The following is a 23,734-nucleotide window of genomic DNA, read 5'->3' as shown; positions in this document are numbered from 1 at the left end:
ACCGCTCCAGCTGTGGATGACCGCGATGGGGTCTGCGAGGCGGTCGCTGTTCCCGAGCATCCTGCTGGCTCCCTGCCTTGGTGTGGGGCAAAACCTGCGGCAGCCGGAGGCCCCTCGCCGGCACCCCCTGCCCGCCGTGCGCACCGCCCCGCGCAGGGCCAGCCCCGGCCGCGCGCGGGAACAAGTGCGGCTGTGAATAGGAGACAATAGGGGATTACCAAGCAGCAGGGAGATGATTATAACCCATTGACCTGGCCTTGGTCTGGAGTTAGCAGGTATTTGTGGAGGGTCTGGTGCCCCTCGGGAGCAGGCAGGAGACCGCTGTGCTCTCAGATTGGCTCCAAGAGGGGAGCCGAGCCGGCCACAAAGGCAGGCTTTAATTCTCCTCCAGGTGTGTGGCAGGAGGGCCGTGTCCGAGGGGGATTGCTGCCCGCTCGCCGGGGAGGCGGTGGCCGCGGGGGTGCCGCGGGGACCCTGCTCCCCGGGCAGCCAGGGCGAGGGGACAGCTGGCCCAGGTGGCCCCGGGCCGGCCACACGCGCGGCGAGAGCCCGGGGCTCGCCGCAGGCAGGCTCTGCAGAAGGTTTTGACAGGCGGCCCCCTCCCTTCAGGCTTTCTTCTCCCCGCGGGAGCTGCTTGCACAAGCAGGCTCCCCCCGGCGCGTTGACGGCTCGCCGGGACCCTCCGCCCCAGCCCGAGGAGGGGACGCCTGGAGTGATGACGGGTCCGGGGCCATCAATCATCGGCCGCAGCCGGGGGGGCCGGAGACATGGCCCCTCGCCGGCTCGGGGGCAGCTCGCTGCTGCGGCAGCGCCGGGATGCTGAGCCCTCGGCTCGGGATGCTGAGCGCTCGGCGAGAGCTGCCAGCTCCCTGGGGGAGCTTCGCACCCCGGCATGGGATCCAGGGGGAAATGCAACCCTTGTGTTTATTGGGAGCAGCAGTTTGTGGTTTGGGCTGAATTCCTGGCCTGGGAGGTGAGAAAGCACCAGGGGAGGTTTAATTGGGGTTGTTAGCACCGAATCCACCCCCAAGTTGGGGGGGGTGCAGGTACCGGCTGCCGCAGCTCCTCGGGCAGCCGTGCCGCTCTGCGAAGCAGCCTTGCCCGGCGAGGCGTGCGAGGCGGCAGCACCTCCCTGCCCCATGGCCATGCTGCCGTTGCCTGCGCCCCGCTCCTGCTGCTGGGGAAACTGAGGCACGGGCTGCTTCTGGGCCGAGCCCTGGGCTTCAGGCCAGCGTCTGGAGGAGGCCACTGACATGGGCGGTCAATGTGACAGCCAGGCAATTGCGCTGCAAGTCCCTGTCCCCTGGCCGGGACCCCGAATCCTCCCGCTCCGGGCGTGGGTCTCCCGTCTCGGGGGGCGCAGCGCTCCCAGGCCGCAGGGCTCAGCCGAGGGGCTGCTGCCCGCCTGCGGCCGCCTCCGGGACAAAGGGCGCAGCCTAGCTACCTGCCGGGGTGTTTACAAGGCACTTAGCACCTCCGCGGCCGAGCGCCGGAGCAAACGGAGCACGGGGGGCCGCGCATCCTCCGCCGGCGGCGAGAGCGGAGCCCTGGGGGCCCAAAGGGGAAGGGGGGAGCTGTTAGCAAGCGAGTGCCAGGCTGGGGGAGCTGCCGCGGGCCCCCAGGAAGCCTCCGGAGAGGGGAGCCGGCTCCAGGGGAGCAGGAGTACTGCAGCAGTTGATTAAAAACCTTTTGTGGTGCTTTTTTCATGCCTTGCCCAGCACGGCATGGTCTGGGGGTCTCGGCGGGGAGCCCCCGGCACTGCTCGGGGGGACGAGGCAGGCGCGAACCGCCCCTGGGCTCAGCGGGGGCCTGATGCGCTGGCGAAAGGAGGGTGACGGAAAGCATCCCCCGCGCAAGCGCGCGCGGCCCTTCCCGGCTCCCCGGGGCCCGGCGCGGCTGCCCCGGGCGCAGGGGGTGCCCGGGGCTCTGCCCACCCCCTGCGCTCTTGCAATGCAGCTGGCCGCCGTGCCCTGCACCCGCATCCTCCCCACGCGGCGCTTTGCCCCCCCTCCCCACGTGTGGGACGGGGACACCCCGAGCCGCTGCGCCGAGCTGCCTCCCTCCCCGCCTCCCCCTTCCCCTCCTCCCTCCCGGGCCCCTGCTAGGTCCGATCCTCCTTCCCTCTGCAGTGCCGACTGCCTCCCAGGAGAGGTTCGGCCCCTCTCTGCACAGGCTCTTCCAAGCTTTAAAGGCTGTCACCGGGCCGGGACAGGCGCAAGGACCTGCTGGCTCCCGGCTCGATGGGGCGCAGGGCTCCAGGTGCTCCGCTCCGCGGAGGGCAGCCGTGCCCGGCCCCCAGCCACCTTTCCCACTAGCCGCTTCCCAGCGGCCGGAGGAGACGCATCCCAGGGACTAGCCCGAGGACAGGAGGCTGATGGGGTGGGGACGCAGGGGACACCATGGATCTGGCTGCCCCGAAGGCTCTTGCGGCGTAGGACACGCAGCCCGGAGGGGTGCAAGAAGAGAGGACCGCAGCCGGCGGACGCGCTCTCCCCGCTGTCTCCCCCATGCGCCGTCTCCGCTCCTGCTCCAGGGGCACTGGCATCGCACGTGGGCTTAGAAGCACAACGGGAGCCTGGGTTTCTCCTTGCTTTACCCTGGCTGGCTCTGAGCGAGGGGACCACGCTAGGAGGACGGGGACGGTCTGCTCCTTCGCTCCGGCTGCCCCAGCGGGAGCGTGCCGGCAGTGAGGGAGCTCGGCGAGGTCGGGAGCTTTGCAGCGAGCCCATCTCGGTGCCTCCGTTTCATGCCTTTATCTGGGGGGCTTTGGCGAGCGACATGCAGCCCATCAGCCTGCAGAACCTCTCCATGTAAGCGCTGCTTTTCCCTCTCCCCACCTGCTAGTTTTGTTGCAATTCTTTGCAACACGGGTTTCATCAGTAGTTTATTATTAGTGCAGTTAGATACAGCTATTCATCGCTTGGGGAAAAAACAAACTAACCCCAAACAAAATGCCCTGTTTCTCTCCCTCTCTCTTTTGTTTCCAAATGCAGATGTTTCCAGCTCCTCATGTTTTCCTGTCAGACCCAGGTATGTCAATAATACACTGTGTGTTTTACTAACCCTGTAACAGCGCGAGCCCAGCGTTTGCTGGCTGCCGAGGTCTCGCTTCACTTCGAAGCCGGGTGGTTTGAAGGCGCCAGGTTTGCAACGGCATCAGCCCCTGGACTAACCGCTTGGGGCCGTTTGCATCCTTTTGGACAGCCGGTGGCTTTCCCTGTCGCGGCGGTCCCTCCCCGCGGGGCACCCTGCCTTGGGCACAGCTCTTAAATAAACCGCCGTGTGCAAAGCCTGACCTAGCCAAGGTGCCCGGGGCCGGCGCTGGCCCCCCGGGGACGGGGCTCGGTGGCGGGCGCTGAGCGCGGGCAGCCACGGGGGCGGCGCGGGGCTCGGCGCGGCAGACGAGCGCGGTCTGGCCGGGGACGGCAGGCACGGGCAAGGTCAGCGAGGAGAACCCTCCCCGTGCGCCGCAGATGCATCCGATATGTTTCTTGCAGCTCGGCTCGGGCAGGGACGTGCCAAGTCCGTCCGTCAGCCTTGAGATCTCTGGGCTGGGCTCTGCCCTCGCTCGCGCCAGCGGCGGCCGCTCGACGCCGGCCGCCGAGGGGGTTAACGGGGCAGCGCGGAGCCCGGCCCGGCACGTTTGCACCGCCGGCGCAGCGGTGCGAGGTTCGGAGCCCCCCTTCCCTCGCCCCCATCCTTGTTAAGGATGCACCGTCCCTTTTTGTGCGCTTTAGAAAGGCAGCGGCTATTAAAATGCACTGTTCCATATCAGCACCCTCTTCTCCAGAGCCCGAACAAAACCGCCGTAGCTGCCGCCCTCAGAGGCCTTAATATGTGCTTGGGACCCTTTTTTCTTCCTTTTTTTCTTCTTTTTTTCTTCCCCAAGGAAAATGCCTTTATTTCTTTGAAAACGAGAAGGGAAGGGAACTGCCTTTGATGGAGAGGGGCCTTCCCCCCACCCCCCCGCCCCGAGCCAGCCCCAAAGGCTTTAGAGCAGATCCGGGCAGGAAATGAGTCCCCGAGGCGCGCACAAAGGTGGCGGTGAGCGGGTCCCCGCCTGTCCCCGGGGTGGCCGGGTCCCCGAGGGCCGTGGGGTGGCAGGTCCCCACGACGCCGGTGCCGGCGAGCCCGCGGCAAGCGGGACGGAGAGCGCCGCTCTCCCCTGGGTTTGCTGCCCCGAGGAGGGCTGTGGCTGTTCAGGGACCCTTCCCCAGGCAGCTGGCACCGCTTTCCCCTCTCGGGAAAGCACAGCAGCAAGCCGGTGCCTTCTGACTCGAAACGACAGCTTCTGAAAGCCGGAGCTCAACCAGTTGGAATTACTGATCCCTTAAACCCCAACCTGTGCGGCGGTACCCCAACCGGCTTTCAGTTTTCCCTTTATAACTGGTTTTTTTGAAGTGCAGCAGGAAATGTGGGATCCCCCCCCGCTCGCGTCCCTTTGGCACCTTGGCAAGCCGCGACGCCAGCTCTCAGACCTGGCCTCCGACGGGCGCCGCGGTTAACTGAAGCCTTCGCGTAAGGGGCGTGCGTAAAGGCGCCGGTCGGGGCCCGGTGCTGCGGGAGAGCGGGCGGCCGCGGGGCACTAATCCTCCCCCCGGCTGGCCGGCAGGAATTAGCTGCCGTTTACCATACAATAACGCTTCTCTGGGGGAGCGTGTGCTTGTGCTGCTGCATTAGCATAAGCCACAACGCTGGTCGGGGTCCGCGCCGTGCTTTATTCCTGCGGCCGGGAACGGTCGGCCCCGGGGCCGTCTTTCTCGGGCCGTGAGATGGAAAGGAAGGTCTCTGCCTCGGGACGGCCCCGGGGGCGTCCTGCACCCTCGGCGCCCCCGGGGTGCTGCCCGCGAGAGCCCCGCCAGGCTCCCCTCTCCGTCCCCTTGCCGTGGGCTGTCCAAAACAAATTGATTTTATTTTTCCCTTTGTAAACAAAGGGGGAGAATCAACCGTCTCCTAATTTTAACCAGTACGTGAGGGACCAGGGCGCCATGACCGACCAGCTGAGCCGAAGGCAGATCAGGGAGTACCAGCTCTACAGCCGGACCAGCGGCAAGCACGTCCAGGTGAACGGCAAAAGGATCACCGCCACGGCGGAGGACGGCAACAAATTCGGTAAGGAGCCCTCGGGCCCGGGGAGGGAACGGGGCAGGGCTGGGTCCGAGGCGCGGCGAAATCCTCCGCCTCCGGGTCCGTGCGGTCGCAGCCCAGCAGCCTCGCAGGGTCCCGCGGGCGTTGCAGCTGCGTCTTGCGATTATTTGAGGGCTTGGAGGGGTTTATGCGGAGCCGGGGGATGAGGCTGGCCCCTTCCCAGGACAGAGGGTTTCATGCAGCGGCTAGGAAAGCTCAGGGAGATCTCCGCTCACCGAGGAGTGGCGCAGGGAGCCCGCGGCAGGGCTGCGGGAGGCAAACGCCTGGGAAGGGTTAAAGGTTTGAGTTGCCCCGATGGAGTCGGTCTCATCCTGAACCCGGGCGCGAGCGTTTTCCTGGCGCGGGGCAGCCGATAAGAGAGCTTGGCCCACGTTGCCCGTGGCTCTTGTGCCAGTTCTCATAGTTGCTTAGGCACCAAGTTCAGCTCCGGCTGAAAACTGGCTTTTCAGCTCCTCTGAGACGGATCGATGAATCTTTACGCCCTGGCGTAACTCCATTTAAAGGGCTTGGTTTCCCACCAGGGTTTTGCCCATAACTGAGCTAAAAAACCCTCCTTCCCCTAAGGGCTCGGGGGCAGCAGTGGGGACACTCGCTGTGGGGCGTCCGCCCGGACGCGGTCCGTGATGCCCTCCGCAGCCGCTCAGACCCAGACACGGCCCGGCCCCGGTGCCGTGCCCGGCGGGGCAGCGCGGTTCCCCAAAACGAAGCAACTCCCACGAGAACGAGGCTGAAGCCCAGCAAGCCCTGACCTCAACGTTTCTAGAGTCGTGTTTCTCTCTAATATCAGGCAACATTACTTTTTACATCCTGTATTTAAGGCTTTTGCTTTCTAACCTCTTCTCCGCGTGAGAAACACGACTTTTATTTGACAAGAACTGCATCTGCCCGGGCTGGTTGCAATCACCTGACCCCAGTGTCAGCATCTTAAATATTTATAGGTAGAGGGAGCTGCGAAAGCGGAGCAGCGAGCGCCCTCCCGGGCAGCCCACCGACGGGAAAAGCCGCCCCGCGGCTCGCTGCAGCTCCCCGCGGTGCAGCCCGGGGGGTCTCCGGCCCCGGCGCGCGCTGCTGCCCGTCGCAGCCCCGCCGAGGCCGCACTCGCGTGTCCGCAGCACAAAAGCTTCGCGAAAGGCTTTCTAAGCCCGGTGACCGACGAGGCTGATTCACCACCTTTCCAGGTCTTTCCCTGAATTATCTATGCCAGCGCGAACGCGGGCTGTCAGCCGCTGGGCGCAGCACCCGGCGGGGTCATTGGTTTCAGTATCGGCTCCCAACCTTTCCAGCCACCTCTGTGTTGTCGCGAAACAATGAGGACGAGGATAATTAACCCGCCGGGTGCTGGACTCGGTCTAGCCCTGGAAAACTCATTGAATCTCCGACAATGCGGATGGGCTGGGGGTGGGGGGGGAAGCTTTTATCAAATGCGCCGTTTGCCTCCGCTGAGCCTCAACAAAGGCCGCCGGGCATCGCGGCGGCGCCGAGCCGGGAGCCGCGGTCCCCGCCGGCCGCGAGGCTCGCGGTCCTGCCGGCGCGGGGCCCAACGGAGGCAGGGAGAAGGGTTTTCCCGCGGCGCCCCGGGACACCTCTCCCCTGGCTCTCGCCCTGGCAGCGAAGCTCATCGTGGAGACGGACACCTTCGGCAGCCGCGTGCGCATCAAGGGGGCCGAGAGCGAGAAGTACATCTGCATGAGCAAGCGGGGGAAGCTCATCGGCAAAGTGAGTGCCATCGGCATGCCCCTGGCGAGCGCCGGCGCTCCCGTCCCCAGCCCCGGGCCCCTTCCCCGCCGGCGCTGACGGTCCCTCTCCTCCTTTCGCAGCCCAACGGCAAGAGCAAAGACTGCATCTTCACGGAGATCGTGCTGGAGAACAACTACACGGCTTTCCAGAACGCCCGCTACGAGGGCTGGTACATGGCCTTCACCCGCCGCGGCCGGCCCCGCGCGGCCTCCAAGAGCCGCCAGAACCAGCGCGAAGCCCACTTCATCAAGCGCCTCTACCGCGGCCAGCCGCCCTTCCCCAACAACGCCGAGCGGCAGAAGCAGTTCGAGTTCGTGGGCTCGTCCTCGCCGCCGCGCCGCACCAAGCGCACCCGCGCCCCGCGCACGTAGCGCCCGCGGCCTCCCGCCGGGGCAGCCGCTGCCCCTTCTCCTCGCACCCTCCAGCGCTCTTTCCTCCTCCCTTTCTTGGGGTTTTTTTGCTTTTGTTTTTTTTTTTTTTTTTTAAGGAAGATGCTCTATTTTTGTACTCCTCCTAGGCACCCAGAGACAGCGGGGAAGCGGGGGGTACGGGCTCTGCTCCCTGGCCCCGTGCCGGGCTCCCTTCGCCCCTGGAGCCTCGCACCCCTCGGTGCCTTCACCCGCTGCCCTCGGTGGCCGCCGCAGCAGCCCGGACGCGTCTCCCGCGCTGCCCGGGGCTGCGAGCCCCGGCACGCGTCGCCCTCTCCACCCTGCTGCCCGCCGACTCGGCTCCCGGCGCCCGTCGGCGGGGATGGACGGCAGCGAGAGCGGGCGAAGTCCCCGCGGGGACGGCTGATGGCGAGACCCGCAGTTCCCGCGGGACCTGCGTCCGTCCCCGCTGCCTTCGCCGCCTCTCCCACATGCCCCTTGCGCGTTTTGCCCCCGCGGGGCGGGAGAGCGCCGGGCTGGCAGGGCCGGCACTCGCCCCCCTGCCCGCGGCCGCCCCCGGCCCCCCGCCTTATTTATTGGCCGGGAAGCGCCGGGCTGCCCCTCTGCCGGCTCCGCGCGCGTCGCTGTCCTTACGAACTCTGCTGTTTCTGACTCATGCGTCACTTTTAGGCCTAAACGTTTAGACTTGGGAGTTTATTTTGTATATTAAAAAAACAAACAAACAAACAAACAAAAAACCAGAAGGAGAAGGGGGGAAGGAAGCCCTAAGGCCACTAAAAGCGAGCGGGCAGCCTGGCCCAGCAGCCGGCCGCGCTCGCCTTGCCGCGGCTCGGCAGGAGGCGCCTGGGGCTGGGCGCTGCCCGGGACCCTCGCCGTAATCCCCGAGCCGGGTCCCAGCCGGGCCGTAACACTGTGGGGGGGGGGGGAGTGAAGGGGGAAATTATAACAGTTTTTGTTAAATGAAGCTTTAAAGCAGAAGAGAAATGCAACACCCGGCGATTCCGGCCGAACAATGCGCCCGCCGCCGCCTGCCCAGGTGTGGCGGGCGGGCGGGAATTAGCAGCGCCGCTGGGTTAATTTTTCCCCTCCCGTTTCCTTCGGCCTCACAGACGCGGCTCCTTGTTTCCGCAGGAATTCGAGACGCTCTTTAAAGGAGAGGGCTTTGAAAAAGGGCCGATTTTGTCCGTACCCTCCCTGCCCCCGCCGCCCCCTCCCCAATTTAGCCCAAGCTTCAAAGGTAGAGGAGTTCCCTTTGTGTAATCTCCGCTTTAATTTTTCCCCGTCCCTTTTTTTCTCCTTCTCTTCTCCTTCCCAAGCCCTTCCTCTCTTTTCTTTCAGGGCTTTCCCCTTCCTCCCCTCTCTTTCTTCTCGACCTCCCGGGATAGAAAGGGCTCTGAAGGGTGAGTCCTTTTTAATTATGGCCGGGGAAGAAAAAACTCACACTGTTTCTTTCTTGTTTTTTGAGGTGAGACCCGGGGCGGGGGGCGGAGGGGGAGACAGGAATGCTCTCTGTGGAGAAAGTGCACTGGAGGATGTCTCGCCCTGCCGACAGCCCCGCTCAAACGCGCCGCGTCTTTCCCAGGGCTTTTCTCCCCGCCGGCTCCGGCCGCAGCCCTGCAAGCTGCCGGGAAAGGGGGGTTTCGGGGCGCCAGCTGGCGGGGGCGGAGGCGATGGCGGCCGCGACGAGGGGCAGGCGGCCCCGGGCAGCCCGTCTGGGTGGGTGCCGTGCCGGGAGCAGCCGGGGCCGGGTGGAAAGGCCATGCTGCCGCAGGGTGGCCGGCGCTGGGTGCCCCCCGGGACCCCGCTGGGTGGGGGTGCACCTCGCGCTGGGTCGGGGTCCTATCGCGCCAGCGACAGCCCCGCTGGGGACAGTCACCCCGCTGCGGGCCCTGGCTGCGCTGGGGCTCTGCGGGGGCCTGTCCCCCCCCCCCACCCGGGGTCCCCAAGCCGTGGGGTGCACAGCGATGCTCCCGGGGTGCTGGGGGCGAGCACCACGGGCATCCCACGACCTGCACCCACCAGCCCCCTGCCCCTCCGGGCACGCTCCGGTGCAAACAGGAGCCTCCCCAGCAGCGGGGCCGGGCCGGCCAAGGGGTTTTGGGGCTGGCACGGGGCGGGGGGGGGGCAGGGGGTCCCCGGGCCCGGCTGGGCGGCGGCGGTGCCGAGCGGCTCCTGCACATCCTCGCTCGCCGCCAGCCCTGCTCGGCCCCGGCTGGCGGAGGGAGGCGGTCGCTGTAGCAACGTGCGGTGCGGTGCGGCGCAGGGGAGGGGATGCTCGGCGCAGGCATGGCTCCTGGCGGAGAGGCGACCCTGCCTGCAGCGGGCCGCGGGCGCCCGTGAAGGTAGGGCCCTTCGCACCCTGCCTCCTCCTCGCCTCCGGCCCCCTCGGCCCCGCTGCAGCCCCCCCCCCCCCCCGCCCCGGTCCCCGGCGGCGGCTGCTGCAGCGCTCCGACTGCGCCGGGCCCTGCCGGGGGGGTTTGAAGGGCACGGCCGGGCGGAGGGGTGAGCCGGCGGCTTCGGCAGGGCCGGGAGCGCCGCACCGGGTGCCTGGGGGGTCCCTGGGGGTCCCCGCGGAGGGGGGCGGCTCTGTGGGGCTGCGCGCGGCGCCTGCGCGCAACGGGGTGAGCGTGCAAGAGCAGGCGTGAGCGCACGGCGAGGCCGCGCACGCCGGCGTGTCCAGGTGTCCGGCCGGGGACGGAGGGGTGCGTTTCCCCACTCCTCCCTCCGGCCCCGCTCTCGGCAGCGGGCTGCCCACCTTCCCCGGGTTGCACCCGCTCTGCTCCCTGCCTGCACCGCCCTTTGCCCCCCCTCCTCCCCCGCGCCGCCTCCCCAGGCCCCGGGATGCTCTGCACCCGGATCCAGCCTGCGAACAGGCTGGGGACAAGCGGGGCTGGGCTGCCCGGGCAACACGTCCCGGGGGGCCGCGGGGGCCCCGGCGTGCAGCGCCAGGGCCCGGGCACCCGCTGCGGGGGTGCAGCACCACGCGCCGCGGCGGCACCCGCGGTCCCGACGGCCGCCGAGCTCTGCGCTGGGAGCTGGCTCGCCGGGCGAAGGAGATGGAGGGATGCTGAGCAGGCTCTGCAGTCGTCCTCATGCTCGGGAAACTGGGTTAGCACGGGGGAGGCAGCCGCAGGCGCGATGGTTTAGCGGACGTGTGCTGGACACGACGCCGCTCCGGCCGGCTGCGCCGGGGCCGGCGCATCCCAGCGCGCCGCCCGCCCGCTTCCCCCCCGCCACGCTGCACCCCGGCCCCGCGGGGCATCTCCCCTGCCGGTGCCCGCAGCCCTCCCGCGGGGCGCCTAGCCCGTGAGCCTCCGTTGCGCTAAGGGGGAAACTGAGGCAGCGCAGGGCCTCGCGCCGCGCTCGAGGGAGAGGACCCAGAAACGGAGCTCGGCGGCTCCTGTCACTAGGCAGCCGTCTCCCACGCGGAGCCAGGAATAGATCCCAGGCGTCCGCGCGCGCCGCAGCTCGAGCCGCCGGCCCCCGCCGCCCCTGCCTCACCCGGGAGGGCCAGGGCAGCCGCCGCGGGCGGTCTGCACGGCCGGGCTGCCCGGCTTCTCCTGCAGGCCCGCGTGCCGGAGGGGCTCCCGGGGGCGGCCGGAGCCCTCCCTGCCCTGCCCCGTTCCAGCCGGCCGCCCCGGGCCGCTCCCTGGGCCCCCGGCCAGCCCCGTGCAGCGCTCGCGGGCGCTGAGACCCCGGCTGCGGGCAGGGCTGGAGCGCGGCCGCCGGGATGGGGGCCAGGATGCAGGGAGGGGGCTCTCCCTGCTGCCCTGGCCCTCTCCGGCAGCCCTGGCAGCTTCGAGGGGCTGCAGAGATCAAGATTTGGTTTTTTATCAGCTGCCAGGCAGCTCCCAGGTGTTTGCTAAGCAGCGCTGGCCCCAGAGCCCGGAGTTTTGGCCTTTTTCTGCAAGGCTCCTCTTTTCTGCGCCAGTGCCGCCCTGGGCGGTGCCACAAAGCCCGGTCCAGGTCCAGGCTGGTACCGAGTGGGACGCGATCCTCCTGCATCGCCCAGGGTGCTGCAGGGGGTTGTGGGGTGCCGGGGGGCCTCCTGGGCCCGTGCCCGCCGCCACGCGCAGTGCTCGCAGCCGAGGCGCTGCGGGGCACCGGGGTGCTGAAATCTCAGTGGGGGGCTGGGGCGATGCTGTGCCGGCTGCACCCCAGCTTGCACCGGGGACTGGAGGGGGGGGCGCTGGGGACCCCTGCATTGCTTCCAGCGGCGAGGCGGTGCTGACAAGACCCGTTTTATTTATGTTTTCCTCCCTCTTTGTGCCGGCGGAGCGGCAGGAGCGGGAGCGAGCAGCGCCCGGTGCAAATACTGCTTCGTCATGATGCCGGTTAATTCTCCTCTTGTCGGGAAAGGGACTGAGCCAGCAGCAGAGGTGGGGAGAGGCGCGCAGCACCCACCCGCCCACCCGCGCACGCATGCACGCGCTGCCTGGCGCCGCGACCCGCTCCGTTATCAGCGCGCCGGGCTGCACAGCCCCTGCCTCTGGGGCTGGGAGATACACGCGCACGGCTGTCATGCTCTCGGATGCACGCTGCAGCGCGGCCGCTCAGCCCGCGCCAGGGCAGCCCGCCCGGGAGCGCGCGGTCTAGCGCCGCGAGGCAGGGCGGCGCGGCGGTCCCGGCGGGCCGGGGGTGCGCTGGCGGCCTCGCCGCGGGCCGGGAGGCATGCGGGATCCCCGCCGCAGGCGTCCCTAGGTGCCAGGTGAGTGGCGGCGTTATCGCCCCGGCGTGGTGCCGCAGCCCTGCCGGGGCTCGGGGAGGGAGGGCACGGGCGGGCAGAGGCGCGGGGGGCCGTGCCCGGGGCGCGCTCGACCCGCGGCCCCCTCGGCGGGGTCGGCTGCGAGCGGCGGCAGCTGCCCGCTGCTTTCCCCTCGCCCTTCCGGTCCCACCGCTCCCCCTCCCTTTGCTCTTTATATTCCCAGCTGCCGGCTCGTCCCTTCCTCCCGTCGCTGTCTGAGCGGTGGGATGCGGCCCCTCTGTTCCCGGGGGGGGGGGCCAGCGATGCCCCTTGCTGCCGCAGCCCCTGGCGGGCGGTGCAGCCTTTCCCCCGCTCCGCCGCGGCGCCCCGCTCCCTCCGGGGACACCCTCCGGGCGCTGCTCGGCCCTTCCCCGCTGGAGCAGGGACGGTCCCCTGCCTCCTTCCCTGGGGCAAAACTGACTCTTGTGTCTCCCAGGGGAGCGGGCCAGTTCAGACCTGCCCTTCCCAGCCCCACCTGTGGAGTGAGTTTGTGAGGCCTCAGCGCGGTAGCTAGAGGAGGACTGCCCCGTATCCTGCTCCCGCGGGGAGCAGTCTGGCAAGGCTGGAGCGCAGCGGGAGCCGCCTTTGGGCACGGAGCCGTGGGGCTGGGCTCTCGCGCTGCTCCAACACAGCAAGGCTTGGGGCCGGGGCTGGCGCAGGGGGATGCGTCTCTCCTGTCCCCTGTGTGTCTCCCCGGGATGCTCCGGGCTGAGAGGGGGCTCTGGGCCCCCACTGGGATTTCAGACCCTTCCCGCTCTGCCGGGTTGCCATGCAGGGAACGGGGCCAGGCCGCTGGCTGGGGACCGAGGACAGGCGCGTCCATCTCTCCGCCGCTGCTGCGCCGCCTCGGGGCTTCACCTGGCGAGGAAGGGGCCAGGGTGCCCGATGCCGGGGGGGTGCTGGGGTGCAAGGCCAGGCCCTGCCGCCGGCTCTCGGGCATGGATGGAGCCGTGCCGCGGCCTTTCCACGGGGCTGGGGGCCGTGGGCGTGCGAGGAGCGCTGGTCAGGCAGGGCTAAGCCCGGCCTCTCCCGGGAAGACCTGAGCCGCCAGCTGCTGCCGCGGCCCCGGCACCGGGAGGCCCCCGGCTGCATCCCGCTGCCCAGCGGCCCCCAGGCGGGCGCCTCGCCATGATGGCCACCCTCGGTGCACCCAGGGACCCTCGCCTGGCCGAGGCCAGGCTGGGAGGCGCTCGAGGCCAGGCAGCCCATCAGGGCCGTGCCCAGAGGGGGACGAGCTCGGGGCTGCGGGGCATCGCCTGCTCCGCGCCGCGGGCCGGCCAGGTGCAGCCTGCACTCGCTTCTGTGCTCACTCGCTCCAGCCCCGGCCCCGATGGGTCCCTCCAGCCCCTCTGCATGCAGGACGAGCAGGCTAATCCTGTTTTAATCCCAGATTACACGCCACGTGAGCCTCTGCCCGAAGCGGGCTGCAGCGTGGCCATCGGGGCCGTGCAGGGCAGGGGGCCGGGCCCGCTGCACGCGGAGCGGCCGGACGCCCCCAGGGCCTTTCGGGCGAGCGTCGCGTGTGGCTGCCGTGAACTTGCTGACTGTTTGGGGACTTGAGGAACGGAAGCCTCTGAGCTGGGCTCGGGAGCAGGAGACCAGCTGGCTTGGCCCAGATCCATCCGTCGTTCCCAAGTCCGACGGGAGGAATAGACTGCCAGGGAAACCGAGGCACGGAGCAGCCCCGGGCCGGGGGGCTGCTCGGCAGCCGCAGGCGCAGGGGTGCTGCGAGGGGCAGCCCGCGAGCTGCTCGCCTGCTCCCAGGCTCCGCGCTGACCTGCTTTTCCCGGCACGCGGGAAGGGAGCTGGCTGGCCCCGCTCGCCCAGCTGCACCCTCGGCGCCGAGAGATGGAAAAATCCCAGCCGCTTCCCGCTGGCAGCTGGTGGCTTTTAACGCTAAAGAGGCATCCCTGTGCAGCCGGGCGGCTGCGCCGGGCAGAGTTAAATGGCACGGAAGGAATGGATTGTCAATAGCTGAAGGTTAGCTCCCCTCTGCCGGGCGACGCTCCACCGGGGCCAGAAAGGACGAGAACCAGGACAGAGGAGGAACCGGATACCAGCGAGAGGCGGGCCGGGGATTCACGTGCCCCAGCCTCCCTCCAGCTCTCCCGCTGGGATCAAGTTGCCGGTAGGATCCCGATCCCACCTCCCTGCGAGCGATGCCCAGGGACCCGCGTCTGCTGCCCCAGCTGCTCCAGCCCGTCGCCTGGTCCCCGCGCACGGGCAGCTGTGGCGGTGGCCTGCCTGCGATGTGCTGGCTCGCTTGGTCACTTGCCGTGCAAAGGCGAGGGTGGCACGGGGGCAAACACGAGGCTGTGCGCGCCCGCCGCTGCCCGGCTGCTGGGCCAAGCCAGCCGCGCTCCCTCGTCTCCCTCCGGCTCGGGCTGGCCTGCCGCGTGCTCGGGGCATCCGGGCGGGATGCACACTGCGGGGGCCCGATGCCAGCCTTGCCCTCGTGTGCCCTGCTCCGTGCACCGCGGCGCTTCGCTGAGCCGCTCCGGGTGCCGTGCCTCAGTTTCCCCATCCTCCTCTGCCCGCCGGAGCCAGCAAGGGGGGCAGGCAGCCCCACGGCGGGGTCTCCGGGGGCCGCGGGCGCGCCGGGGCTGCAGTGTGTAGTATTTATTTGGTGGCGTCGCTAGGAGCAGCGCGGTGCGTGCGCGCGGGAGGAGGAGCCGGGCCGGGAAGCGCCGGACGCGCGTTCCCAGGGCTCGCCCTCCCCGGCTGTTCGGGGAACTTGTGACCCGGCTCTATCCCCCGCTTATTTCTGGCTGGGAGTTTTTTCCATGGCAACTGCAGCGTGAGGCTGGGCCGGGAGCTGGGGTGGCGGGGTGAGCGTGGAAATGCCAGGCAGAAGGGCCGGTCGCCATGCGAAGGGAAAGGCGGCGAGGGCGGCGTGGAGAGGAGGAGTGAGAGGAGAGGAAGGCTGGGGGTGCCTCCCTTCGCCCCGCGGCGAGGGCTCTCCGGGGCCGAGGGGCTGCGCAGCCTGGCCCTCTGCCCAGGGGCTGCGAGCTAATGGGTTTGGCGGCTGCGAAAAGTCAAATCCGGATTTCCTCGAGGGGGGGCGGAGGGAGCTGACCTCTCCGTGCTGCGGCGTCAGCCCTCCTCGCGGCACCGGCAGCCTCCGAGGCCCTGCCGCCGCGCTCCCCGCCGCCGCCGTCCCGCAGCCCGCTGGCATCCCTGCATCCCGCCGGCATCCCCGCGCCGGCATCCCGGCCGCCCGGGCGCCGCTCGCAGGCACCTCCGCCAGGCCCCGCGTAGCCGGTCCGGCTCGGCGCCTCCATGCAGCCAGGCAAGCCTCCTTCTGCACGTGGTCTGTCCGTCCGTCTCTCGCTCTTCCTCTTCCCGTTCCTCTCTTCCCAGCGTCTTTCACTGCCCGTAGCGCGGCGAGGCAGAGCCATGCACGCCGCCGAGCCCTGGGACGGGGCGATGGCGCTGCCCCCCTCCCGCACCCCGGACCCCGCTCCCCTGCCTCCTGCACGGCGGCCGGCCGCAGAAATCCCCAGCCCGCGTCGGGCGGCCTTATCTCTGCAGGCACGGGAGCCCGGCAGCCCAGCCGCCGGCCCGGGCAGATGGGAGGTTGTCACGGGGAGAGAGGCTGCTGATTTGGGCGGTGGCTCTCTGCCTGCTCCAGATAAGGTGTCCCTGCGTCCCCCGGCCGTGCCGGCGGCGTGGGAGCGCTGCCAGGGCTGGCCGGCACCCCGCGCCTCCCTCTGCCGCCCCTTGCGCTCCCTCTCGGCGCCTTCCCCGGCCGCTAGCCCTCCTGCAGACCCCTCGCTCCCGCTTGTTTTCCTTCTCATCAGCATTCGCATCCACCCGTCCCCGCACCCACCCTCCCGCCAGCTTCTGCCACTTCCTCTGCCTCCTGCTATTTGCTATCTCATCCATCTGCTCGCCTCCGCCTGCGTCCACCCGCGGCGCCTGGCCCCGCCGCCCGCTCCCACCCTCTCCGGGGTGCAGGTAGGCCCGCTCCATTGCAAGCCGCTCCAGCCCCTGCGCTGGCCGTTACGGGCTCCAGGGTGGTGCTTTTTGGCACTGAGCTTTGCAGGATACGCAGGGAGCAGGCAGCCGCCGCGGGCAGGCTGGCTCGGCTCCGCAGGGCGCGCAGGTGCTCGGGTCTCCCCGCCTCGAAGACGGGGGTCTGCCGCTTTTGCACGCTCCGTGCACGGCATCTCCTGCACGCCCTGCTCAGCCCCCTGAGGGCAGTCCGCCAGCGCGGCCCGAGGAGCCAGCCGCTCCTGGGAATCCCGCCCTGGCTCTGGCCGCCGTCGCCGGTGGAAAGTGTGAGCTCATGGGTGCGTGGGGACGGCCGGACGCTGCTCAGCCCGGCCCGGACAATGCTGCCTTGTACCCAGCACCGCTCCCGCCGCCCCAGAAAGAGGTGTCAGTGCTCGGCCATCCTGCGTGCGCCGGCGCCGCAGCCCACGGCAGAGCTGGGCTGGGCGCTGGGTGGGCGACGGCGGGGTGCTGGCCAGAGCCCGGGCTCCTTGCGGTTTGGGGCCCTGCTAGCACCAAGCTGGGTTTCTTGTAGCAGGGGGTCCCTGCACACGGCAGCTCAGCGCGCGGAGCGGAGGGCCAGCGATGCCAGCTGTCCCGGAACGACCCCGTGTCTCCTGCCTGGGCGGCTCTGGGCAGGATCTCATGCGCGGCTGATTTCCAGTAGCTGCATGATGCTCCAGGGTTTGCTGGAGCTGCTCCTTCTCAGTTTCTGAGCTCTGAGCCCTTGCCGGAGGCCTGGCCTCCCGGGCAGGAGGGCAGCGGGCATGGTCCGGGCTGCTCCCGGAGGCGGTCGCAGCTCCCCAGCTCTGCACAAACCTGTCTGCAAAGCGCTTTGCTGCTGGGGTGTGGGAAGGGCGACGGTCCCAGCACAGCTGAGCGTTGGGGCCTCCTGGTGCTGGTGCTGGTGCTGCCCTGGGAAGTGGCTCACTCAAGCTGCCTCAGTTTCCCCAGGCGTAGAAGGGCCATGATGCAGAGTTGGTGGAGGGGCTTGGACTGAGCTCTGGCTTCAGGCTTGGGCTCAGCATCACTGTCGGGAACCAGGGACTGGATTTTGCCAAGTTTTCCCTGTGGTTTCCCAGCTAAAAGGAGAAGTCCGAGGAAAATCAGGAACTTTCTCCTTTGTTTGTTGTGTTTGTTGTGGGTTTAGAGCACCACGAGGGCTCGGCCGTGCCGTTCGGCCCCTTTTCAGAGCGGGGCCGGGGGCTCTGGGGCAGCTCGCCCGTCCTGCTCCCGCTGGAGCCTTCTCGAGGCCGCTGGCTGCCGGGGGACAAAAGGCTTCATTACCTCTGCTCTGCTTGTCAGCGCTCGTCAACAGCCGCCGGGGCTGGGCATACGGGCGCGGGGCGGCACGCGCCGGGCGCCGGGGACCTCTTCGGAGCTGCCGGGCGCCGTCGCTGCTCCGGGAGGTCCGGACTCCCCCGGGGTGCACGGCGCTGCGCTGGCGGGGAGGCTGCCTTCTCCGGGTGGGAGGCCGCGGCTGAGCTCTGCACGGTTGTCAACCTGCAGCCTCAAGGGTTTGTCCCGGCCAGGTCCCCCCGGGGCGGGATGCGCGCCCTCGGGGCAGGCAGCCGAGCAAAGCTGCTTCTGGACTTCCCGGAAAACCCCGCTTGCCAGGATTCGCTCATGCGAGGCAGGGAGGGCCGGATAGGGAGTGTGTGCGTCGGCGCTCAGAGCCTGGGCCATGTCCAAAGGCACTCGCTGTTCCTTCCCGGCGTCCCGGGAACAATGGCTCGGAGCGGTGCGGGCAGCCCGCGGCCGGTGCAGGGGATGCACAGCCGGGGCCGGGGGAGCCCCCGGCCCGGTCGGCTCTGCTGCCGCAGCCCGGGCACCTCTCACCTCTCCCGTCTCTGTTGCAGAGGCAGCACCCGAGCCCCAGCCTGGTGTTAGTGCCCAGAGGGATGTGGAGCCACAGAGGCAGTGGTAAGTGGGGCCCCAAAGAGCCCCGAAGCCTTTCCCTTGCCCCCGACCCATCTCTGAGCTGTTTGGCCACCTCTGGCACTTTGGAGACTGTGGCACTGCCTGGTCCCCCGGCGAGCCTGCACAGCCGCCCGCGCATGAATATTTGATAGCAGGGCCGCGCATGCCTCGCGTCGCATTAGCATCACGTGCCCGGTGGGCTGTCGGGCCCCGAGCCAGCCTGGCTCCTCTGAGCCCCCCTCGCCTCCCGCCCGGGGGCTCGACCCGGCAGCACGGGGCCGCTGGGGAGCCGGGTCTGCCCGGCCCAGCTGCGCTGCCGGGTGTCTGGCCTGGGAGCCGCCTCGGGGTGCAGCGGGGGGCCGTGCCCACACTGATGGCTGCCCCCAAATCCCCGTTCTCCTCCCCACGCAGGACCCTGTGACTGACACAGCCCCTCCGGCCCACAGCTGAATGGAAAGACTGCAGAAGGTGAGGGCTGCCATGGGCAGGGGGCTCGGGGGATAGGGCAGGGGGCTCGGGGCGTGCACACAGCGGGGAGCCAGAGGAGACATGCAAGGGCTAGTGGCCAAGGGCAAGGGGCCAGTGGCCAAGGGCATCGGCAGGTAGTGCCCCGGGAGGCTGCTAGCTCTCAGGTGGGCGCGGGAGGGACACGCTCCTCTCCATTTGGCCAGCCTTCCTCCCCGCCTTCCTCCCCCTCCTCCCAGCCCAGCCTGGTAGCACCATCTAGTGGACATGTGTCTTGTCCAAGCCACTGTCGTGTCCTGAGTGTCCCCAGCCCTAAACCACAAGGCTGGAGCTGGCTTCTGCAGAGGAGACCCCAGGGCCCATCCAGAAATGCCCTGTCCCCAGGGGCATCTCACCCAGGCCGCGGGCACGGGGTGTCCCCGGCTCCTGGGGGGTGCTGAGCACAGCGCGAGCGGCTTCCCAGGCAGGCAGCCCGAGGGATGAGGTTTGCCAAAACCTCCCCTTCCTTCCAGCAACCGCTGACCTCCCCTGGGAGCGTCTGTTCCTCCCGTGGGTCCAGCGTCCCGGGATCGCCCTCCAGCATCGTGGTAAGTGGCTCGCTCGCACCTCCACCCCGCGTCCCTCCATCTGTGGGGCCTTGCCGTGCCTCTCCGAGCCCTCCCGACCGCCCCGGCAGGCTGCTGCTGCCGCCGCTGCGGAGCGAGTGCCACGCCAGCCCCAGGGACACACTTTTTGCACCCGAATGCACAGGAGGTTTTCCTTTCTCCCAGGCCAAAATGGACAATGAGGTTCTGGGCTACAAGGACCTGGCGGCTATCCCCAAGGACAAAGCGATCCTGGACATCGAGCGCCCCGACTTGATGATCTACGAACCCCATTTCACCTACTCGCTCATGGAGCACGTGGAGCTGCCCCGGAGCCGAGAGGTGAGGGTGCCTCGGGCGGGCACCGGGCGGAGAGGCCTCCCCCTTGCGCCACCCCGCGTCCCCCCAGTCCTCCGCGCTGCCGGCCGGCGGGGGAAGCCCTGCTCTGCCCCGGAGCGACCGGATGGAGAGGGCACGGTGTCTGTCCAGGGGCACGGCCTTTGCACTTGGGTTGCAATAAAATGCTTTTTGCCTTCCGCAGCGCTCCCTGTCGCCTAAATCCATCTCTCCTCCTCCATCTCCAGAGGTGAGTACTGGCACCGCTTGTGCTGAGCCGGGGATGCCGGGCCCGAGGTAGCCCAGCCGGCTCCCCGCAGGGCGATGGGGCATCCGCAGCCAGCCGGCCCTCCGCCACTGCCGCCGCTCCGGGGCCGTGCGGCTCCCCCGCCGGACTGCGAGAGCGGCCACCGGCCTCGGGGCTGCTGGGGCTCGAGCACAGCATCGCCCCGAGGAGGCTGGGCGGGCGAGCAGGCGCGCTGCCGAATCGCCCCGGGCCGCGCGGTGCCCCCTCGGCTCCTCACCGGCTCCGCTCGCCCACAGGTCGTCCGGGAATGGCTGGAGAGCCGGTCCCCGGGGAGCGCCGCGCAGAGCGCCCCGCGCCACGGCGGCACCGCGGCCCGCAGCAGCGTGCAGCACTTCCACCGCCCCGGTACGCCCGCTCGGCACCCGCTTCGCCCGCCGCCCGCAACCCCAGCGGAGCCCTGCAGGGCTGCCGTCGCGCGATTCCCAGCCCCAGCACCCCCGGGGAGGGCAACTGGGCAGACTGGGCTGAGGCGGGAAGCTCTGCGGGGCGCTGGGGCCGTTTCCCCCCGGGACCACTCTCACCGGTCTGCTCCCCAAACCCCTTCCCCGCTGCAGAGACCGACACGACGGAGCTGAACATATACAAGAAGCCTCCGATCTACAAGCAGAAAGGTGAGTGTGGGGCTGCTGTCCGGCGGCCTCGGGGCAGCCCAGCGCCGTGGGGTCCGGCCTCACCCGCCTCCGCTGCCCTGTCCCACGCAGAGCACCACCCCGGCGCCCACCATGGCAAGCACCTCATAGAGGACTTGATCATCGAATCCTCCAAGTTCCCGGCGGCTCAGCCCCCGGACCCCAACCAGCCCGCCAAGATCGAGACGGACTACTGGCCGTGCCCCCCGTCCCTGGCGGTCGTGGGTAGGTGGGGGACCGGGAGGAGGGTGCAGGCATGAGGGGCTGGCCATGGCAGGGCAGCCCGGTCTGTCCTCTCGGACACCCGAGGCATGATGTCCCCTTCTCTTCCCCAGAGACGGAGTGGAGGAAGCGGATGGCCTCCAAGAGAGGGGAGGAGGAGGAAGAGGACCTCACGGAGGAGATGAAGAACCTGCGGGAGCTGCAGAGGCAGGAGCTGAGCAAGGTGCAGGGCAGACCCGGTGGGGCGGACGGTCTCGGTGCGATGGGCTAGGGACGTCCTGGCACTGATCCCCACGCTCCTTTGCCCCCAGGTCACCTCCAACCTTGGGAAGCTGATCCTGAAGGAGGAGATGGAGAAATCTCTCCCCATCCGGAGGAAAACCCGCTCGCTGCCTGACCGGACGCCCTTCCACACATGTACGTGGGACGCAGGCACCTGGCACCGGCTTGCCCTGCCAGCAGTGCCAGCACTAACCAGCTCTTCCCCCATCCCTGCCCTGCCCCATGCTGCTGGTTAATGGCCTGGCCTGGCCCTGCGCTCCTGCTGGAGCATCTTTTGCTCCGGCCACCCACATCCCTACTGACAGCCTCTTGCTCTCTTACAGCTCTGCACATGGGGAGCTACAAGAGCTCCTCGCTGCCCGCGTCCGGCAGGAGCACCCTCACCCGGGTAGGTTGCCCGGAGCCAGGGCACGGTGGCCGTGGCCGGGGTCTGGGCGCTGAGGCCCGCCTGGCGTCGCTCTGACGCTGTCCCCTCTCCCCTGCAGCTGCAGTCGGCGGAGTTCAGCTCAGCAGGCAGCGAGAAGGGCAGTCCAGGTGAGCATGCAGCATAGGGCATGGGGACGTCCCCGGGACGGGGGATGCTGGGGCAAGCCTGGGCTGCCCCAAGGGGCTTCTGGTTCCCTGGCGGACGATGCAGCCGGGGGGGGGACCGGCTGCCCCGCACCCTGGGAGGGCATCGTGCAGGGGTCCCTGGCTCTGAGCCCTGCTTTTTCTACTTTCCAGGCCTGCAGGTAAGCACTCGCCTGGCTGCCGGCGCAGAGACCCAGTGAGAGGGTGACGTATGCCAGGGTCGGGAGTGGGGTGCACCGGGGCCAGCTGCCAATGGGGTCCGGGGGGCATCGGAGGGACAAAGAAGGGAGAAACTGGGGCAGGGAGAGAGGGATGGCATGCCAGTGCCAGGGCTGGAGCCCATCACCCTGGCTTTGGTTCAGCGGGAGAGAGCAGCCCGTTGCAGAGCTGACGCTAGGCTTTGTCCCTGCAGAACGGCCAGCACGGGCGCATGGACAGAGGCAACTCCCTGCCCAGCATGCTGGAGCAGAAGGTAAGAGGGGCCGGGGGCCTGCTGGGGACCACGGGGGCATGGACGGGGGTGGCAGGATGGAGGGAAGGCAGAGAGGAAGGACTTACAGCCTCCGCCCTCCCCTGGTTTGCAGATCTACCCCTACGAAATGCTGATGGTGACCAACAGAGGCCGTGTGAAACTGCCCCCCGGCGTGGACAGGACCAGGCTAGAGGTAGGGGCCGGGCTGAGGCCGGGGCAGGAGCGCGGGCGAGGGCGCGGGGCCCCGGCACCCCCTGACCCTGCCTGTCCCCCCAGCGGCACCTCTCCCCCGAGGATTTCCTGCGGGTCTTCGAGATGTCCCCCGAGGAGTTCAGCAAGCTGGCCCTGTGGAAGCGCAACGAGCTGAAGAAGAAAGCCTTCCTCTTCTGAGCCCGCCTCGGCCCCGAGCTCAGTCCGTGTCGCGCAGTGTAACCGCTTTAGGGCTCTCAGCCGGTTTTAACTAGGAATCCCTTTCCCTCTCCCCCAGCCCCTCCAAACACCCGGTCCCCCATCCCCTGCCTCGCTTGCCCTGTGGGAAAAGGAGGGCTCGGCCCTTCCTCTTCTGCCCCGGCGCCCTCCCTGCTGCCCCGCTCCCGCAGCGCGCGGTCCTTCTCAGCATCCTGCTCGCAGCGGGGCTGCCTGGGGCACAGCGGGCAAAAGCTGCCCCGAAGCGGGCATGGTTCGGCTGCCAGGAGAGGCCCGGGGGCTCCTGCACTTGGGGCCTGTCGGTCCCCGGGGCAGGCGGCTCCCTTGGCCCCCCAGGGGCCGCTTCCCCGGCCCCGTTTCTGGCTGGCGGGCTGGGAGCGTGCCGGTGAGCGGGTGCCGGGGCTGCTTCCCTCCCTCCCTCCCCGACTGTGTGCCTCCCTTCGCTTGAGTCTGTGAGCCCCGGCCAGCAGCATCCCGCTCCCACGCCCGGGTACCCGCATCCCCCTGCACCGCAGCCCTGAGCGGGGACTTGGGGAGAGTCTGGAGGCTGCGGCTCCCTGCCAGACCCATGGGCTCCCGGTGAGCCGGGCCGGCGTCCCGCCCCGCTCCCCTCCAGCCCCACTTAACATCCCTCCAGTGCCAGCTCCTGCAGCGAGGACCACAATGACTCGTACACTGCCAAAACCCGCACGGCGGAGGAGCACCCCGGGCTGGCGGAGGGCCAGGCTGGCACCTCGGTGAGACCTGGAGCGCTGCGCTCCTGCCGGGGGACGGGCAGCTCGCAGGCCTGCATGGCCATGCCGGCAGAGATGAGCAGGGTCGCAGGCAAAAGCCAGGGCTACTGGAGCCCGGCTCAGAGCTCGCTGCGCTTCCCCGGCTGCAAACGCGCCCCGGGCAGTGCTTGCCCATCACCTGGCATCGAGGCAGCGCACGGCCAGGCTCACTGCAAGCAGCAGGGTGGAAAAGAGCCGGGCATGGCTCAAAGGGTGTCGTGAGCATGGGGCCTGGGCAGCGCAGTCCTGGCGCCCGCAGGCCGCACAGGCTGGGCCCTGCATCGGGCAGCGCCTCCCTCTCATGCCTCTCCCCTCCCCTCTTTGGGCACACGTTTTGGGCAGAGACCCCTCTGCCCCTGCACTCCCTGGCCCCCCACGCTCCCCGGTTTCTGTTTCCAGCCACTTTCCAGCCGCTAAACCTTGTTGGGATGTAAAGAATGTAATTTATCGGGAAATCACTGGCCCATACTTGCCTTTCACTGCTACTTCTACAAACGACATATCTATAAATATATATAAATATGGATTGTTTTCTGATTTGAATACAGTGATTCACTTTCTCTGTTTTGTTAGATTTTATTTTATTTGCTGGTGTCAGAGAATTCCGTGTGAGAGTGATTTTTGCTTATAATTAAAGGTGAAATGGCTTTATTCCGCCTGGCTCCCGGCGCTTTGCTTTCCTCGCTGCACTCCCGGCGCGCCGCGGCCCCTCTCTCCGGCGGGGGAAACTGAGGCAC

At 68.8% G+C, this 23,734-nt stretch overlaps 2 protein-coding genes across 5 annotated transcripts; both read left to right on the top strand.

Annotated features, from left to right (window-relative positions):
* The first annotated feature begins 25 nt into the window (after window positions 1–25).
* FGF17 (fibroblast growth factor 17) lies at window positions 26–7,256 on the top strand. The gene is made up of 6 exons (XM_068920532.1): window positions 26–184; window positions 2,671–2,810; window positions 2,994–3,030; window positions 4,935–5,112; window positions 6,758–6,864; window positions 6,966–7,256. The coding sequence occupies exons 1-6, from the start codon at window positions 26–28 to the stop codon at window positions 7,254–7,256; spliced, it is 912 nt and encodes a 303-aa protein (XP_068776633.1).
* A 2,169-nt stretch (window positions 7,257–9,425) lies between these two features.
* DMTN (dematin actin binding protein) lies at window positions 9,426–23,648 on the top strand. 4 transcript variants are annotated; one of them, XM_068920805.1, is made up of 16 exons: window positions 9,426–9,616; window positions 17,871–17,934; window positions 18,343–18,399; window positions 18,909–18,983; window positions 19,167–19,322; window positions 19,522–19,566; window positions 19,860–19,968; window positions 20,178–20,234; window positions 20,325–20,477; window positions 20,588–20,697; window positions 20,786–20,891; window positions 21,080–21,144; window positions 21,242–21,290; window positions 21,724–21,798; window positions 21,911–21,991; window positions 22,075–23,648. In XM_068920805.1, the coding sequence occupies exons 3-16, from the start codon at window positions 18,382–18,384 to the stop codon at window positions 22,260–22,262; spliced, it is 1,287 nt and encodes a 428-aa protein (XP_068776906.1). In that variant the 5' UTR covers window positions 9,426–9,616; window positions 17,871–17,934; window positions 18,343–18,381; the 3' UTR covers window positions 22,263–23,648. The 4 variants fall into 4 exon arrangements, with proteins under 4 accessions (XP_068776906.1, XP_068776910.1, XP_068776907.1 ...); XM_068920809.1 differs by having other exon boundaries at window positions 9,527–9,616; window positions 21,242–21,291; window positions 21,732–21,798; XM_068920806.1 differs by lacking the exon at window positions 9,426–9,616 and adding an exon at window positions 11,733–11,982.
* Window positions 23,649–23,734: the final 86 nt, after the last annotated feature.

This window comes from Struthio camelus, chromosome 27 (assembly GCF_040807025.1).
Source record: "Struthio camelus isolate bStrCam1 chromosome 27, bStrCam1.hap1, whole genome shotgun sequence".
NCBI lineage: Eukaryota > Metazoa > Chordata > Aves > Struthioniformes > Struthionidae > Struthio > Struthio camelus.
Note: the sequence above shows the minus strand (reverse complement) of the source record. Positions and strands in the feature narration are given on the sequence as shown.